Raw genomic sequence first — 15,822 nt, 5'->3', positions numbered from 1 at the left:
TGTCCTTCAGAACCTTTTCCCAGGTGAAAATCCTACAATTGCCAGCTGGTGTCAGTATGGTACCATCCAGCGTCCTGAGGGGCTTTGATGTCATGATGCTCGGTGGTACCATAGTGACACCAGTTGGCAATTTTTAGGATTTTCAGCTGGGAAAAACTTCTAAAGGACACATTTTGTGCACAAAGCAGTTTTAACATAGAGTAAATGTGAGTGCATTACCTTTCTTAATGAAAATGATTTTTAAAGGGTAATACACTATGATTTGATGCATTCCTCTATAATAACCACCGTGGAAGGGGAGTTTATCGTCTGAGTGGAGAAGGACCCCAAACAGCAGGATACCGTCCCATCCACACTTTGGTCCATTTAAAGGAACACAAGCGCTATATGACCTTACTTAACGGTTTGTTCATATATTTGAGGTGAGAGCACAACCGGTGGGGGGGCACGTTTATGCAAGTTATTCGCACCAAATACTTTTTAAGAAGCACGGGATAGTATACGGTAAAGCAAAGTTTGCACGTTTGAAGGAACTCGTATTTGGATTTTTCTTTTGACTGCTTATAACAATCATATGGACACTGTTGTTGAAAATCATCATTGGTTTATTCACTCTTTCATTTATTTTGATATATAACTAATAGTAACTGGATGCACAATTACATATATTTATATTCATTTATATATTTGGATATGCATTAGAAATATTAGTGATTGGATACACATATTATTGTTGAAGTTAAGCGTGGCACATTGTGGTTTTTTGTTTTTTTACACACTAGCATGAGCATGTGTTAGGTGCAGGCGATTCACAATCAGCACTTGGTAAGATTTATTACTCACATAGCAGCTCACAAGCCTACACGTGTTTGTTCTGTAGCCCTGACACCCTTCTTGTCCTAGGGTGACAATGCTGCTCTCCATAGTGTGACAGTGCGGTGATCTGTCATGTTGTTAAAAGGATATTATGCTACCCAGGATTCTCAACAAGGCAGGTTAAGGGGCTCCAGGGAGTTTGTGTAATGCAGAGGAAACTGGCTTTTCAGTTTCTTCATTGTTTTTTTATAAAGGTCCATTTTGGGTCCTGGAGCCTGAAAATTTCAAAGTGATCTTAGTGGGAAGAAATCTGCAATCCTGGGACTAGATTTTAGAAATAGCCAGAACACTGATTATGCAGGTGGGTTCTGGGCTTTTTGTAGAGATAGAACCAGGGTTCTGGGCTCTATCCTCCTGAGGAATCCAGGTAGGTGCAAGGGAGAATCCAGAGGAGTACATATGTGCATTGGAAAGGACAGAGTCCAGAGCCTGAGGATCAGGGCAGCGAGGGGCTGCCAGCTGTGTGGACAGTGTTGGCGAAGAAGTGGTCTATGGGGGACTGACGAGGGTCTATAGTGGAAGGCCTGAGCAGAACTGCTGTACATAAGCCAGGAGGCTGAAGAACTATTTTGTTACAAGTGCAAGCCAGGAGGCTGGATTGGTTGTTTTCTGTTGATGTGGCAAACATACATTGTATGGACTTTTTTTTTTTCTTTAATAAAAATTGGGCCAAGAAACTCTAAAACAACAATTTCTGGTGTGGATTCTACTTGCTGGTGAGCGCTACCCTGAGATGAAAAACCCCCAAACATTACAATAGATATAGTACATTGAGTGTTGTCACCCTAAGACAGGAAGTGAACATGATTACCAGCTTAACATAAAAACTAGATAATCCTAATAAAAATAAAACAATGGCAGCCACCAAATCTAAAGATTGGTAAACTGGAAAAGATTTTGTTCTCGGGTTCAGATACGCTTCAACTTCTGTGGAAACATAACAAAAAAGGAGCAGAGAAATCGCTCAGGGACTGTTATAAATGGGCAAAACTTTTGGAAATTACGTGTTCATAAAAAGCAAATAAGAATAACTGTACAAAGTAAATACATAAACGATGTCTATCAACACCTAGACTGTCCATCTTCCATATTCACAGGAAGCATTCACTGGATGCATCTGTCTTTACAGACATCCAGCCAATCCAACCGCCAACGCTAGGAAGTGTGATGCTCATTAAATTTGCATTGGCTCAGCTGAACAAGTCCTCTCACCATCTACACTTACTACTGTACCTCCCCAGAGAACGATGTACACGGCGTGACCCAAATCAGAGCCCAGAGTACCTTTACCTTTACACGTGCTCCCAATATCGGAACGGACACCTTCTTGTAAGCACCGTGCATGGCCCCTTAAGACATTAACCCCTTGCCTACCGAGCACTTATACCCCCCTATTTACCAGGCCAATTTTCAGCTTTCAGTGCTGTCGCACTTTGATTGACAATTGCGCGGTCATGCAAGATTGTACCCATATGAAATTTTTATCATTTTTTTCTCACAAATAGAGCTTTCTTTTGGTGGTATTTAATCATTGCTGGGCTGCACTGATGGGCACTGGTGGGTGGCACTGGTGGGTGGCACAGGTGGGCGCACTGTTGGGCACAGGCGTGTGCATTGCTGGGCACAGGTGGGCGCACTGCTGGGCGGAACTTGTGTGTCGCACTGCTGAGCACCGATTATCAGGGCACTGATGATCAGTGACCCCCGATGATCGGTGCCGATCCCCGCTCTGACAAATGCCAGTTTTCGGCAGTACTTTCCTCACGATCTGACAGTGTAAGGAAAGTGCAGCCGAGAACCGGCATTTGCATTTCCCGGTGATCAGCGTGTCATTGGACACGGCTGATCACGTGGTAAAAGGCCGCTGTGATTGGCCTTTTACCACGTCACGTGATCAGCTGTGTCCGCAGTGCAGCCGTCATTCGGCTATCTGCGGTCGGCAGGTAGTTAAAGGCCCGCTTTAGGGAAAAATATTGTATTTTGGAAAATGTAAGGTCAGTGACTGTAGAGATAGTATTCTCGGTACACAATAACCGACTAAAATGTGTTTCCAGTGTTGGGCCTTAAAAAATTAACTCCTGAAGGAATTAAAAACATAAATACAGATCCATCCTTGCATGTCTAAATACCTGTATTTGGTTCCTTAATTTCCAGCTTCTCTGCTCCTCCCCGACGAATGCCCAATTAGTGGGCGTCACTAACATTGATCTCAGACACAGCATAGCTGCCACAATCCCCTGTTCACGAAGTGTGACTGGCAAAGGGGGCTTGTCAGCTACAGTGGCCCTATCCTCAGCCTCCCCCGATTCCTAAGTGTAACAGTAAAACCCCAAATTCAAACAAACCGACTAATTACACTTCCCAGGAGACTGTGGCATATTTGATGTGTTCAGTGCTTGCTGTTAAGTGGCAACATTCAATGAAAGCTGCATACGGAGTCCCCTCTTTAATCGCATACATTGCACAGAAATGACAAATTCCAGTAGGTGGCAGAGAAAGGTCTCCGCCTAAGTAACTGATCATAGTTTAAAGTGGACCCAAATAACAAGCAGACAATCAGCACATTAAACAGATATAGAGCAAGAACACGATGAAGTCAAACTACTAAGATTTTAACACGAACCTTCAGTCCCAGTTACAGGGGTTGGACAAAATTATGGAAACACTAGGTAAAAGAACAAAATCATTAGCTACTATAGTGTTGGACTGCCTTTAGCATCCAAGACGGTCTGAATTCTCCTGGGAATTGACAAATATAAGTCTTGGGTGGTGGATAATGGAATCTGATACTACTCTTCATACAAAAATCGCTCCAGTTCTCGCAGAGATGCAAGAGGCGGAAAACGAGCCCAAATCTCGTTGACCATAATGGCTCTATGATATGGAGGTCTGGCGACTGTGGCGCCCAGGGAAGGTGTGAGACTTTGTCTGCATCCTCGCCAAACCGTGATTTGACAACGCCAGCTGTGTGAATTCAGAGCATTGTCAGCTTGGTAAATGGCGCGGTCTTCGGGAAACAATGTCTGCACCATGGGGTGCACATAGTCTGCCAAAATTTGTACATAGTCACTGGCAGTGACTCTATCTTTCAAGGTGACAATGGGACCTGCAGAATACCAAGATATGGCTGCCCAGACATTGTTTTCCCACAAACTGTATATGCCGCCATAACCTTTGATATTGTACCTCGTGACACGGCAAATAAATTGGCAACTTCAGTCACAGAGGCACCAGCTAAGTGGCACCAACAATTTGCCCTCTTTGAAGCTCAGTAAGCTCTGACATGACTCCATATTACTAGCTGCGCACGCAGTAAATGACAGACGTGAGGCTTTCCACCTGTTAGCTAGGTGTCTCATCACACAGCGGAAGCAAAAGAATGTTACGTCACTTCCGCTTTCAACGCAAACCATGTTGTCACTTTCACACCTGCAAATCATGTAGTGTTTCCATATTTTTATCCAACTCCTGTACTTCTTTCTTTCTTTTTTTTTTCAGGAGAACACACCCCATGCTTCTGCCTTCCTCGCTTAGGCAAGAATGACATCCTCCCCACCCCACCTGAAGCCCCCTAGGATACCAACATCATGTATCCCAGGTGGCTTTGGGGCTATGTACAATACACTGTGCATGTGCAGTGGAGTGTAAAGTGAGGTGCTCCGCTAATAACTAAACTATATGTAAATCCCAATGTGAATAAGTGGTGAACAGTAAATAAATGAGTGAACAATACTATAATACCCAGTGACTATATTAACAGCATAAGTGACATCAACCCCAAACTAAACATCTACACCGCCTCTATTAAATGGGTGAAATCAACATAAAAAAATCTATAAATACAATAATTAAATACACATACATATAATGAATGCCGTGGTACTGGATATGCGCCTATTACACAACACCAGTAAATACATATCATGTGGTGACATAAACGCATGTATGCATTACATTCCCAAAACCAACTGATGTGAAAGAAATGGCAGTGATCCCACTAAGGGATAAGAAACAAAGTGAATCAGTGAAAACACTCCTTGTGGTAAACGTATGAAAAAGGGAAGAGGAATCGGATTATAAACGCATGTATACCTACATGCTCAAGGATAACTGGTGAACAAGAACAATAGCAGTGATCCCACTAAGGGACAAACAAAGTGAATCCGTGAAACCACAAATTGTGGTACTTGTGAAAAAAGAAAGAAGTCAGGCTCAGCGCCTGTAAATCACTAACAATCACTAAATGTACACAATTATGACCCCCCTACTGGGGATAAGTGAACAGAAAACATAGGCTATAGTGCCTATAAATAATGAAGGGATTTGTAACCCCAAATGGGGGGTTCTGAATAAGCAGAGAAATAAGTGACGGCAAACAGTGCCTCACACTCTCCGTGTATCCACAAACATAAATAAACATGGATAATCCACCAATCAACATGAACAGAAAAAACCAAAACACAAAATTATTAACGTGTCCTAAAAGGTGAAATAAATATCCAATCTACAGGTGTCCAGAACCATCCAAATGGTGGAGGTGTTCTGTAGTCCTGTGATCACCATAAATGTGCAACAGGATACTATAAATCCCACTATAGGTGCAATGGCCCCTCACCTCCATGCGGTGACCCAGCAGGGTTAAAACACCTTATGATAATCAAACACCACCGGTCTGGAACCCGGACTCTCTCCAACGGATTTCAGGTCCACCGCTGTGTCAGTTCCCTCTCTGGTGGGCAAGGTCCCGCATGCAGCCTCCTCTCAGTGGTCCTAGAAGTGATGGCTCAGTTGTGATGAGATAGCGATAACTTCAATCTTAGTTGGATACCAGTCAGTGACTCAATCGATAAGACATCTTGTAGATCTTGTGAAGTTTATTCAGTTGTGTTCAAAATATTAGCAGTCAGACATCACTAACCGGATCAATCACTGTTTTTGGTAGAAATGATATTTCTACATGGCAAATAATTTCCTAGCAGGTGTAGTAGAGTAATAGAAATCCAACAGACCTAACAGTCATGACATGCATGCTGCTGATTCTGTGTCATTGAATCACTCATTGAAAGGGGCATGTTCAAAATAATAGCCGTGTGGTGTTCTATTAGTGAGGTCATTCATTCTTTGAAAAACAGGTGGCAATTATTGCCCTTATTTAAGGAAGGAAGGCAGCAAATGTTGGACATGCTGGTTACAGTGCATTCCTCTCTGAAATTCTGAGGAAAATGGGTCGTTCCAGACATTGATCAGAAGAACAGAGTACCTTGATTAAAAAGTTGATTGGAGAGAGGAAAACATATAAAGAAGTGCAGAAAATGATCGGCTGCTCAGCTAAAATGATCGCAAATGCTTTAAAATGGCAACCAAAACCTGAAAGACGTGGAAGAAAGCGAATAACTAGCATTCGAATGGATAGAAGAATAGCCAAAATGGCAAGGACTCAGCCAACAATCAGCTCCAGGAAGATGAAAGAAGGTGTAAAGTTCCCTGTGAGGACTGTTACAATTAGAAGACGCCTATGTGAAGCCAAGCTATCTGCAAGAAGCCCCCGCAAAGTCCCACTGTTGGAAAAAAAGACGTGCTGAAGAGGTTACAATCTGCCAAAGAGCACATTGACTGGCCTAAAGAGAAATGGCACAACATTTTGTGGACTGATGAAAGTAAGATTGTTCTTTTTGGGTCTAGTGGGCGGAGACAGTTTGTCAGACGACCCCCAAACACTGAATTCCAGCCACAGTACACTGTGAAGACAGTGAAGCATGGTGGTGCAAGCATCATGATATGGGGATGTTTCTCATACTACGGTGTTGGGCCTATTTATCACATACCAGGGATCATGGATCAGTTTGAATACATCAGAATACTTGAAGAGGTCATGCTGCCTTATGCTGAAGAGGAAATGCCCTTGAAATGGGTGTTCCAACAAGACAACGACCCCAAACACACCAGTAAACGTGCAACATCTTGGTTCCAGACCAACAAGATTGACGTTATAGAGTGGCCAGCCCAATCCCCGGATCTTAATCCAATAGAAAACTTGTGGGGTGACATCAAAAATTAAGTTTCTGAGGCAAAACCAAGAAATAGAGAAGAACTGTGGAATGTCGTCCAATCATCCTGGGCTGGAATACCTGATCACAGGGGCCAGAAGTTGGGTGACTCCATGCAACACAGATGTACAGCAGTTCTCAGAAACAGTGCGACTACAACCAAATATTCATTAAGTCATTCAAAGGGAAGCAAAATCTTCAAACATTTTTCAGTTTATATAGTGAATGTTTGAGTTTGTAAAGAAGAATACAAACACTGAGATTTTTTTGAACCGTCTAATATTCACTTTTCTTCAATGTTTTTAGAGGAACACAAATTAGATCTATTTTTCTTCATGTTGTGATTTGGAATAGAATGTGTCGTGTTCCCAATGCATTTGTGTGGATGGAAATAAAAGCTATTAGAAGGATTTTCAGCTTTATACACTTTTTTCAACACACTGCTATTATTTTGAACACAACTGTATATTTCACCTTTTAGGACACGTTAATAATTTTGTGTTTTGGTTTATCTGTTCATGTTGATTGGTGGATTATCCATGTTTATTTATGTTTGTGGATACACGGAGAGTGTGAGGCTCTGTTTGCCGTCACTTATTTCTCTGCTTATTCAGAACCCCCCATTTGGGGTTACAAATCCCTTCATTATTTATAGGTTTTCTGTTCACTTATCCCCAGTAGGGGGGTCACAATTGTGTACATTTAGTGATTGTTAGTGATTTACAGGCGGTGAGCCTGACTTCTTTCTTTTTTCACAAGTACCACAATTTGTGGTTTCACGGATTCACTTTGTTTGTCCCTTAGTGGGATCACTGCTATTGTTCTTATTCACCAGTTATCCTTGAGCATGTAGGTATACATGCGTTTATAATCTGATTCCTCTTCCCTTTTTCGTACGTTTACCACAAGGAGTGGTTTCAGTGATTCACTTTGTTTGTTATCCCTTAGTGGGATCACTGCCATTTCTTTCACATCAGTTGGTTTTGGGAATGTAAAGCATACATGCGTTTATGTCACCACATGATATGTATTTACTGGTGTTGTGTAATAGGCGCAAATCCAGTACCACGGCATTCATTATATGTATGTGTATTTAATTATTGTATTTATAGATTTTTTTATGTTGATTTCACCCATTTAGGAGAGGCGATGTAGATGTTTAGTTTGGGGTTGATGTCACTTATGCTGTTAATATAGTCACTGGGTATTATAGTATTGTTCACTCATTTATTTACTGTTCATCACTTATTCACATTGGGATTTACATATAGTTTAGTTATTAGAGCAGCACCTCACTTTACACTTTGGAATGACCATTTCTGGTATATGGTTAGGTACTAGCAGCTTTAGCCACAGGTTCACCTAAGCACAGGAGGACTACGAATATTGTCTATGCTCAGTGGCGTGTCATCGGGAGCTGCTTGCTAGGACCTGGAAGAGAAATCTGGATCCAATGATGGCGGCACAAGGCCCTGTGGGTTCCGCTTTCAGCAGATTACTGCAGGGCAATGCTGCAGTTGATGGCTGGGTATGTTATTTAAGTTCACCCCAGCACACAAGGTAGGAGGGGGTTTACAGTAAAATTAAACCTGGGGGGGGTTAAGTTCCACTTTAACCTGTTGTCACCCAAATAACACATATTTGCAGCCGCAAGGGCGGGCTTTAACACCCACACATGTGCGTTGTTGGGCAGCCAATGTTTCTGTGCTGAGAACAAGCTCACTGCAAGCTCCCAGCACAGACACTGGGCTGTCAAAGACAGCTCTCGGCCCTCACTAATAATCCATAGCCAGTGGAACGACTCCTGATCATGTGACCACTATGACAGCCAAACACAGTAGTCACATGATCGAAAATCTTCCAGCCCCCCAGGCACTCAGAACTTTGTACAAGGACACCGGAGTAGGCGGAAAAGGATTAAAGGGACTTCAGATGAGACATTTTTGTGGTCATTTAGCTCGTGAGATAAACAATATAAAGCCAAAGACACAACAAACTGACCTTTTCTGCTAGCCAGCCCATCTGCCGAATTTCATGACTTCCAGAGATTCCGTTTTTTCTCAGCTGAGTTTGGACTTCGGCCATCACCTTGGGAAGAAGTTCCGTCACAGCCCCGTGAATTGCGTTGAACCAGGTCTGGGCCACCGCAGGATCATTTGCTCGCAGCACCGCAGTATGCTTGGCATCAGGTGAATGCAGTTCTAGATGTCTGCAATACAGAATACATGCGTTTACAGCGGGAAATCCCAGGATCTTCTTATAATCCCCTGTTCATAGCTCTGGATTTTTAGGATATTTTGCCACACACAGTTGAATAAAAACTGTACATCTTTGGACTAATCTCCAGACAGATATAACAGACACAAACCAATGGAACTCTGTATTCATTAACCCCTTCTTCCCAGCCTTTTAAGAGATAGTAACACCGAAGCATCGTTACCTGCTTGCTCAGCTTCCGCACCATGTGATCACTGTGATTGGATGATTAGATAATTGGAAGCCCATCCTACCAGCTTCCAATTGTCAGTGACGGTACTGTCAGAGTGCTGGGGGCATGCTGCCAACACAAAACAGGTATGCGTATACGAGGAGGCACAGAATACGGCCAATCTATGTGCTGCCACATATATACATACATCCGACAGGAAGGGCTTAATAAATCTTGAAATGTGTGTTTTAATGCCACTAGTGGAAGTGCCTGAAATTGATTTGGTATCAGCCTCTTACTATGCAGCAGCACTGGAAGAAGAAGGGGCAGAACTGAGAGCCAATCAGGTGTGCTGCATGCACATGTACCAACATAGAACATACTGATAGGAGAAGAGAGCAAAGAGATGACCTAATCAGTCTGCTGCTGTTGTTTCACCATCCAATCAGATGGTTGGGGGTGAACAGAGGACACCAATGTATTTCCTAACTGTAAGTAGTCTTGTCTGCTTGGCTGTGCTGTCTGGCAGAGCTGTGTAAATCCCAGCAATGGATGAACAGAAATAAAAATCTTCTGACAAGAAAAACATTTCTCATATATGTATTTAGAGTACAGCTTTCTAGGACTGTGAGTGTACTCCATGCACCTAGAGATGACAGTATCCACCCTAACTGCTTTAAGGAACAACATGTACTGTATATAATAACAAAATAAATCACATATAATAACCATTACAGTCTGCCTAAGGTGGCAACAAACAGGCCCCAGAAATAAAAACTGGGCACCTCATCTGTGGGAATACAAAGAAACCAATGAGATGTAGATATGAGTGCGTTTTGTATGATTGTGCGCTCTTCTTTCTTCCTATTATGTAAGTACCGGTCGGGTTTTAATAAAGAACATTTTTTATGGCAGAACATTATTGCAGATCCCTTTGGCTTTTCTTTGGAGAGACACTGAATACTGAATTTGTGAGGAAGGTTTGTTTTCTGCCCGGTATATTGTGTCTCCTGGAGGTTGGACGTTCATATGGATATAGCCAGTGTTGCTGAAAGGGATATACCTCTATATATAATATATCTCTAAAAATCTGAGTAACGGGTCATTCCAGACAAAAGTTTAGAAAAACAGCGTACTTTGATTAAAAAGCTCTTTGGAGAGGAGAGGATATATAAATAAGTGCAGAAACTGATAGGCTGCTCAGCTAAAATGATCTCAAATGCTGTAAAATGGAAACCAAAACGTGAAAGTAAACAGAAAACTGCCATTTGAATGGATCGAATAATAGCCAAAATGGCAAAGACACAGCCAATGATCAGCTCCAGGAAGATGAAAGAAGGTGTAAAGTTCCCTGTGAGTACTGTTACAATTAGAAGATGCCTACGTGAAGCCAAGATTTTTGCAAGAAGCCCCCGCAAGTCCCATTGTTGGAAAAATGACTGGTGAAGAGGTTACAATTTACCAAAGAACATATTGACTGGCAAAAGAGAAATGGCGCAACATTTTGTGGACTGATGAAAGTAAGATTGTTCTTTTTGGATCTGCTGCAGACAGTTTGTCAGACGACCCCCAAACACTGAATTCAAGCCACAGTACACTGTGAAGACAGTGAAGCATGGTGGTGCAAGCATCATGATATGGGGATATGTCTCATACTACGGTGTTGGGCCTATTTATTGCATACCAGGGATCATGGATCAGATTGAACATATCCAAATACTTCAACAAGTCATGTTTTTTTTTTTGAACAGCCAAATATTCCTTTTTCTTCACTTTTTGGAAAGTAATAACAAATCTGAAACATTTTTCTTTTTGTTTTGATTTGGAATAGACTGTGCAGTACACTCGTGGAACATCTACAAACTACGGTACCTAAAAATCTCCACAGGTGACACTTTAAAAGCCTCTACAGGTTACTAGTTTAGAGTGATGCAGGAGGTCTGGTGCTGGAATTATTGTTCTTGTTCTGACGTTCGTGTTGATACCTCACATCTGTGGTGTGATCACCATTTACATATGTGTGCTGGACTTAGGTATGTGTATGTATTTGCACATTAACACAGGGGGGGTGACACTTTAAAACATTTCTTTAATAATTTATTTTATTTTAAACTTTTTTTTAACTTTTCCTTTTTTTTTATAAATCAACTTTATTGCTGTCACAAGGGATGTACAACATCCCTTGTGACAGCATGGGCTATGACAGGTCCTCTTTATGGAGACATCTGGCTCTATAAAATCTCTCCTCTGGCCTCCAATGCAGCTGATCAGACACATATGGATCTGCTCAGTAGCTGGTCGGCAACTGCCCAGTAAACACAGAACCAGAACCAAAATTGACAAAATCCTTGTCGCTTCCATTTCATGATCCCACAGAGAGGGAGGAACTACATCAGCTCCTTTCTCTGTGTGTATTGAAGTCGGTGCTGCCAGTTGTAGCGGTCCCAGGATCCCCAATGGAATGAGAGAGCCCAGGAAAGGAATTAGAGGTGGGGGAGGGGGGCGGGCATCCCTCCTCCTGTAGAAGACATCGCAGTCATAACTGAAGGCAATTTTTTTATATATATATTTGGAAATGGTGGTCCAGGCATCCTGCAGCGACATGATAGCCAGCGTGGTGGGAAGAACCATTGTTTGAGATGAGGAAGAAGGCAGTCAACCCATCCAACCTGGTTGGCTGGAGAGCAGTAAAGCTGGCTATACACTAGTAGATTTTCAAACGTTCATCTGCAAATCCTTTGTACATGTGTTGACCGTGCGAACATCCGACTTCAAAATTTCTCTTCCTTTTAACACTCAGTTTTGGAACGAAATGTAATTTCCTGAACAAAATCCGCATTCTCTGTTAGAAGGTAATTTATTTAAAGCAACCTTCCATCCTGCTCCTTCGAATTTTCTCATCACTACATTTGAAAACAAACATTGATTTGAACCCACTACTCTTTGGAAATTCAAATCAACACCCAAAAAGAACATTTTCAAACGAACATCCTGGTGTATGGCCAGATGCATTCACCATCTCGTTTACGATGGTTTGCTTGGTGGTGAGCTCCACCAATAGCTATCGGTATTCCAAAGCAATGGATCATAGCACACATGGATGGAGCAATGTGCAATCCTACCAGACTGATTGCTGCTACAGGCTCCTTAAAGGGTTGGTTCACCTTTCCAGAAAAAATGAACAGAATGAGAAGGTGAACAAACACTTGAAGTAGTTACTCCATGCGGACCCATTTATTCCGGTGGTGGTCAACTTGCTTAATACGAAGAGCCTCAAGTGCAGTCCTTGACATTTTAAAAAGGCCACACTTAAAGAAGAACTCCGGGATAGGCATAAAAATCACCCATTAGTACACCACCCTACACAAAACACTAAACAGATAATAAAATGTTCAAAATCTTTACCATTTAGGAGAAAAGTCTAATTGAAATTTCATGACCTCATCTCTGTAATTCAAAAGATAACAGTATCTTCTGTACCAAGGAGGAGGAGTAACAGCCGGGATTACATCATATCCTCTCCTCTCTCTGCAGTAAAAGGAAACTACAGTTCCCATCAACCACAGGGAATTGTAATGAATGTGGGCGGGTACACTAGGCCTGCACATGTTAAATGTGTCTGAGAGTCTCGGTCTGCCCACCACTGCAAGTGGGGCTGAATTACATCACTGCTTCCTGGAGAAAGAACTACAGAAGGGATGTGCCAAGACCAGTGGCATAGCAGCCACCGCTCTTACAAACAGGAAACCAAGGAACATTAACGGTTTGACTTGAAAATGAAAAGATTATTTCACAGCAACTACTGAATGAACCAGAAGATGGAAGACATATTCAGTGAAGGTAGGAAATCAGCAAGGACATGTAATGAAGATTTTGGCCAGAGTTCTGCTTTAAGTAAAAGTGGGCTATGGATTTTAGCTGTAAGCTCCAAGGTCCTGTCTCAGGAATAGGCAAGGCCGCCATTTATTAATATGTGACAGGACCATGGAGGTCAAGCTGGTAAAATGACAAAGATTATTTAAAGACCTCTTGTTTTGTTGTCAGGGGGTGGCTGTGAGATGGTCAGAGACTGCAGACATGATAAAAAAGATGGTCAGAGACTGCAGACAAGATACAAGAGACGGTCAGAGAATGTGGACATGATACAAGAGATGACTAGAGACTGCGGACATGACACAAGAGATGGTCAGAGACTGTGGACATGATACAAGAGATGGTCAGTGACTGCGGACATGATACAAGAGATGGTCAGAGACTGTGGACATGATACAAGAGATGGTTAGAGACTGTGGACATCATACAAGAGATGATCAGAGACTGTGGACATCATACAAGAGATGATCAGAGACTGTGGACATCATACAAGAGATGGTCAGAGACTGTGGACATGATACAAGAGATGATCAGAGACTGTGGACATGATACAAGAGATGGTCAGAGACTGTGGACATGATACAAGAGATGATCAGAGACTGTGGACATGATACAAGAAATGGTCAGAGACTGTGGACAGGATACAAGAGATGGTCAGAGACTGTGGACATGATACAAGAAATGGTCAGAGACTGTGGACATGATACAAGAGATGGTCAGAGACTGTGGACATGATACAAGAGATGATCAGAGACTGTGGACATGATACAAGAAATGGTCAGAGACTGTGGACAGGATACAAGAGATGGTCAGAGACTGTGGATATGATACAAGAAATGGTCAGAGACTGTGGACATGATACAAGAGATGGTCAGAGACTGTGGACATCATACAAGAGATGCAGACTGCATTTTTGCAAATAAAACTTTAGCCCGAATTTAAAGTGAAGTTAACCTCTCTCTCTTAATCAACATTTCCTATTTTTAATCCTTTTACTGCTAGATAGATAGGAAGGTATATTCTATTTACTTGTGTTAAACTTTTTTGTTCACATTTCTTGAGTTGCTTCCGGTTTCTGGGCCATTATGATGTCATAGATCCCAGGAGTCTTCATGGGCATTTTTTTCCTTTCATCTGGAGGCGAGGAGTGGGGACTTTCTCACCCAAGCACATCCTCCTGTCTGCATGCCTGAGCTAACGGCAGATGGATTCCAGGAAGTAGAAGCTACATGAATCTTCTGCACTTATTCAAGATGGCCACAGCTGGAAATCTAAAAAGGTGTTTTTCAAAGTGATTTCTCAACAAAATAAAGCACGGAGACATAGATGGATGGGGGGGTTTGCGGTGAATATTAAAAATGGATGAAATCGCGCTCTCAGTTTATGGTGCTCAGATACAGTTTAGTTCCACTTTAAAATTAGAATCCCTGATCTGCATAAAAGTTCAGAGTACTGAAGGCAACAGATCAGTAGAACAATCAGGTGACTTGCAATTTTAGAGAAACTCCGTACAACTTTCCTTTAATTATCATGAAAGTGAAAAGGATCCAGTCTACAATAAATAGCGTATTTCTCCAAATCCAATAATAGACTGTTTCTAACTAATTCCACGTCCCTCTGACCCCTCCCTCCTGCGATCTCTGAATTTCAGCGATATGACTTTCCTGCGTCTTCATATTAAAAAGAAATGGTCCAGGTAATCCCCGAGTTGTATGCATTCCCAGACCTCATCTGCCAGATGTCATTACAGTCTATGGGAGTTTTTACTGTGTCCCAGGTAATAGCTGTGATCCCAGATAGCTGCCGCCGAGCAGCTCCCATCACCAGCCTAGAGAACCGCAGAGAATTTCTCCCAATTGATTGCTAGAGAGCACGAATGGATCGGTATTTCGGGGCTTCAGACATAAGACCTACGGCGTTCTCTGATTAGTATGTTCGCTGCATCTGAGGACAGTTGTTGGTAACGGGGAGACACAAACGGACCGTCTCGTTCTCGGCGTGTCATGCACTTGGCCAGGCAGAAAAAAGCCTGAAATGTTTTCCAAATCCTTCACAGAGGCGCCTCCACATGAGGGCAAGTCAAGGTTGTCCATTTATTTGGGATCGGCGACATGCCGGCTTAATGGGAAGTCAGATCATCTGCCAGGTTATTGTGTCTCATTGACTTAAAAGGAATCCCCAGTTCTGATGAAAACTACCAACATACAAAGGTAATGCTGACTTCTTCACCACGGTCCGCCCTCTAAGCCGACACAGAAACAAACGCAAGATCCGCGTACTCCATGTAGGCCCTTTGCCCCATCATTAACCCTTACCAGCCGTGGGAGCTGGCCCTTTAACCTTTCCGCTGCCACAGACATTTCTGCTTGTTTCTACACACATTTAAAACATCATTTTAGGCCTGAAGATTAGTTAAAACCCCCAAACTTCACACATTTTCTGAGAGCAGACACCCTGCAGAATAAAATGATGGCAGTTCCAATTTTGTATGTCACGTGTTATTTGTGCAATGGTTTATCAGGGGCACAATAACTAAAGTTAAAGTGGTTGTACAGGCTCAAGGTTTTGTACCTTTGTACATTGTATGCATGAAGGTAA

The 15,822-nt window shown here is 42.4% G+C and overlaps 1 protein-coding gene across 1 annotated transcript in view; it reads right to left on the bottom strand.

Annotated features, from left to right (window-relative positions):
* Nucleotides 1–1,785: 1,785 nt before the first annotated feature.
* LOC149470868 (beta-1-syntrophin-like) overlaps nt 1,786–15,822 on the bottom strand; it is a 60,069-nt gene continuing 46,032 nt past the window's right edge. The window contains exons 3-5 of the mRNA XM_089659209.1: nt 12,340–12,515; nt 8,925–9,132; nt 1,786–1,803 (exon numbers count right to left, since the gene is read on the bottom strand). Of these exons, the coding sequence (XP_089515335.1) occupies nt 1,786–1,803; nt 8,925–9,132; nt 12,340–12,515 (402 nt within the window). The remainder of the gene's footprint in view (nt 1,804–8,924; nt 9,133–12,339; nt 12,516–15,822) is intronic.

This window comes from Staurois parvus, unplaced genomic scaffold (assembly GCF_062004578.1).
Source record: "Staurois parvus isolate SC_StPar_1 unplaced genomic scaffold, SC_StPar_1.0 ptg000030l, whole genome shotgun sequence".
Classification (NCBI taxonomy): Eukaryota; Metazoa; Chordata; class Amphibia; order Anura; family Ranidae; genus Staurois; species Staurois parvus.
The sequence above is the reverse complement of the archived record's forward strand: the minus strand, read 5'-3'. Positions and strand labels throughout refer to the sequence as shown.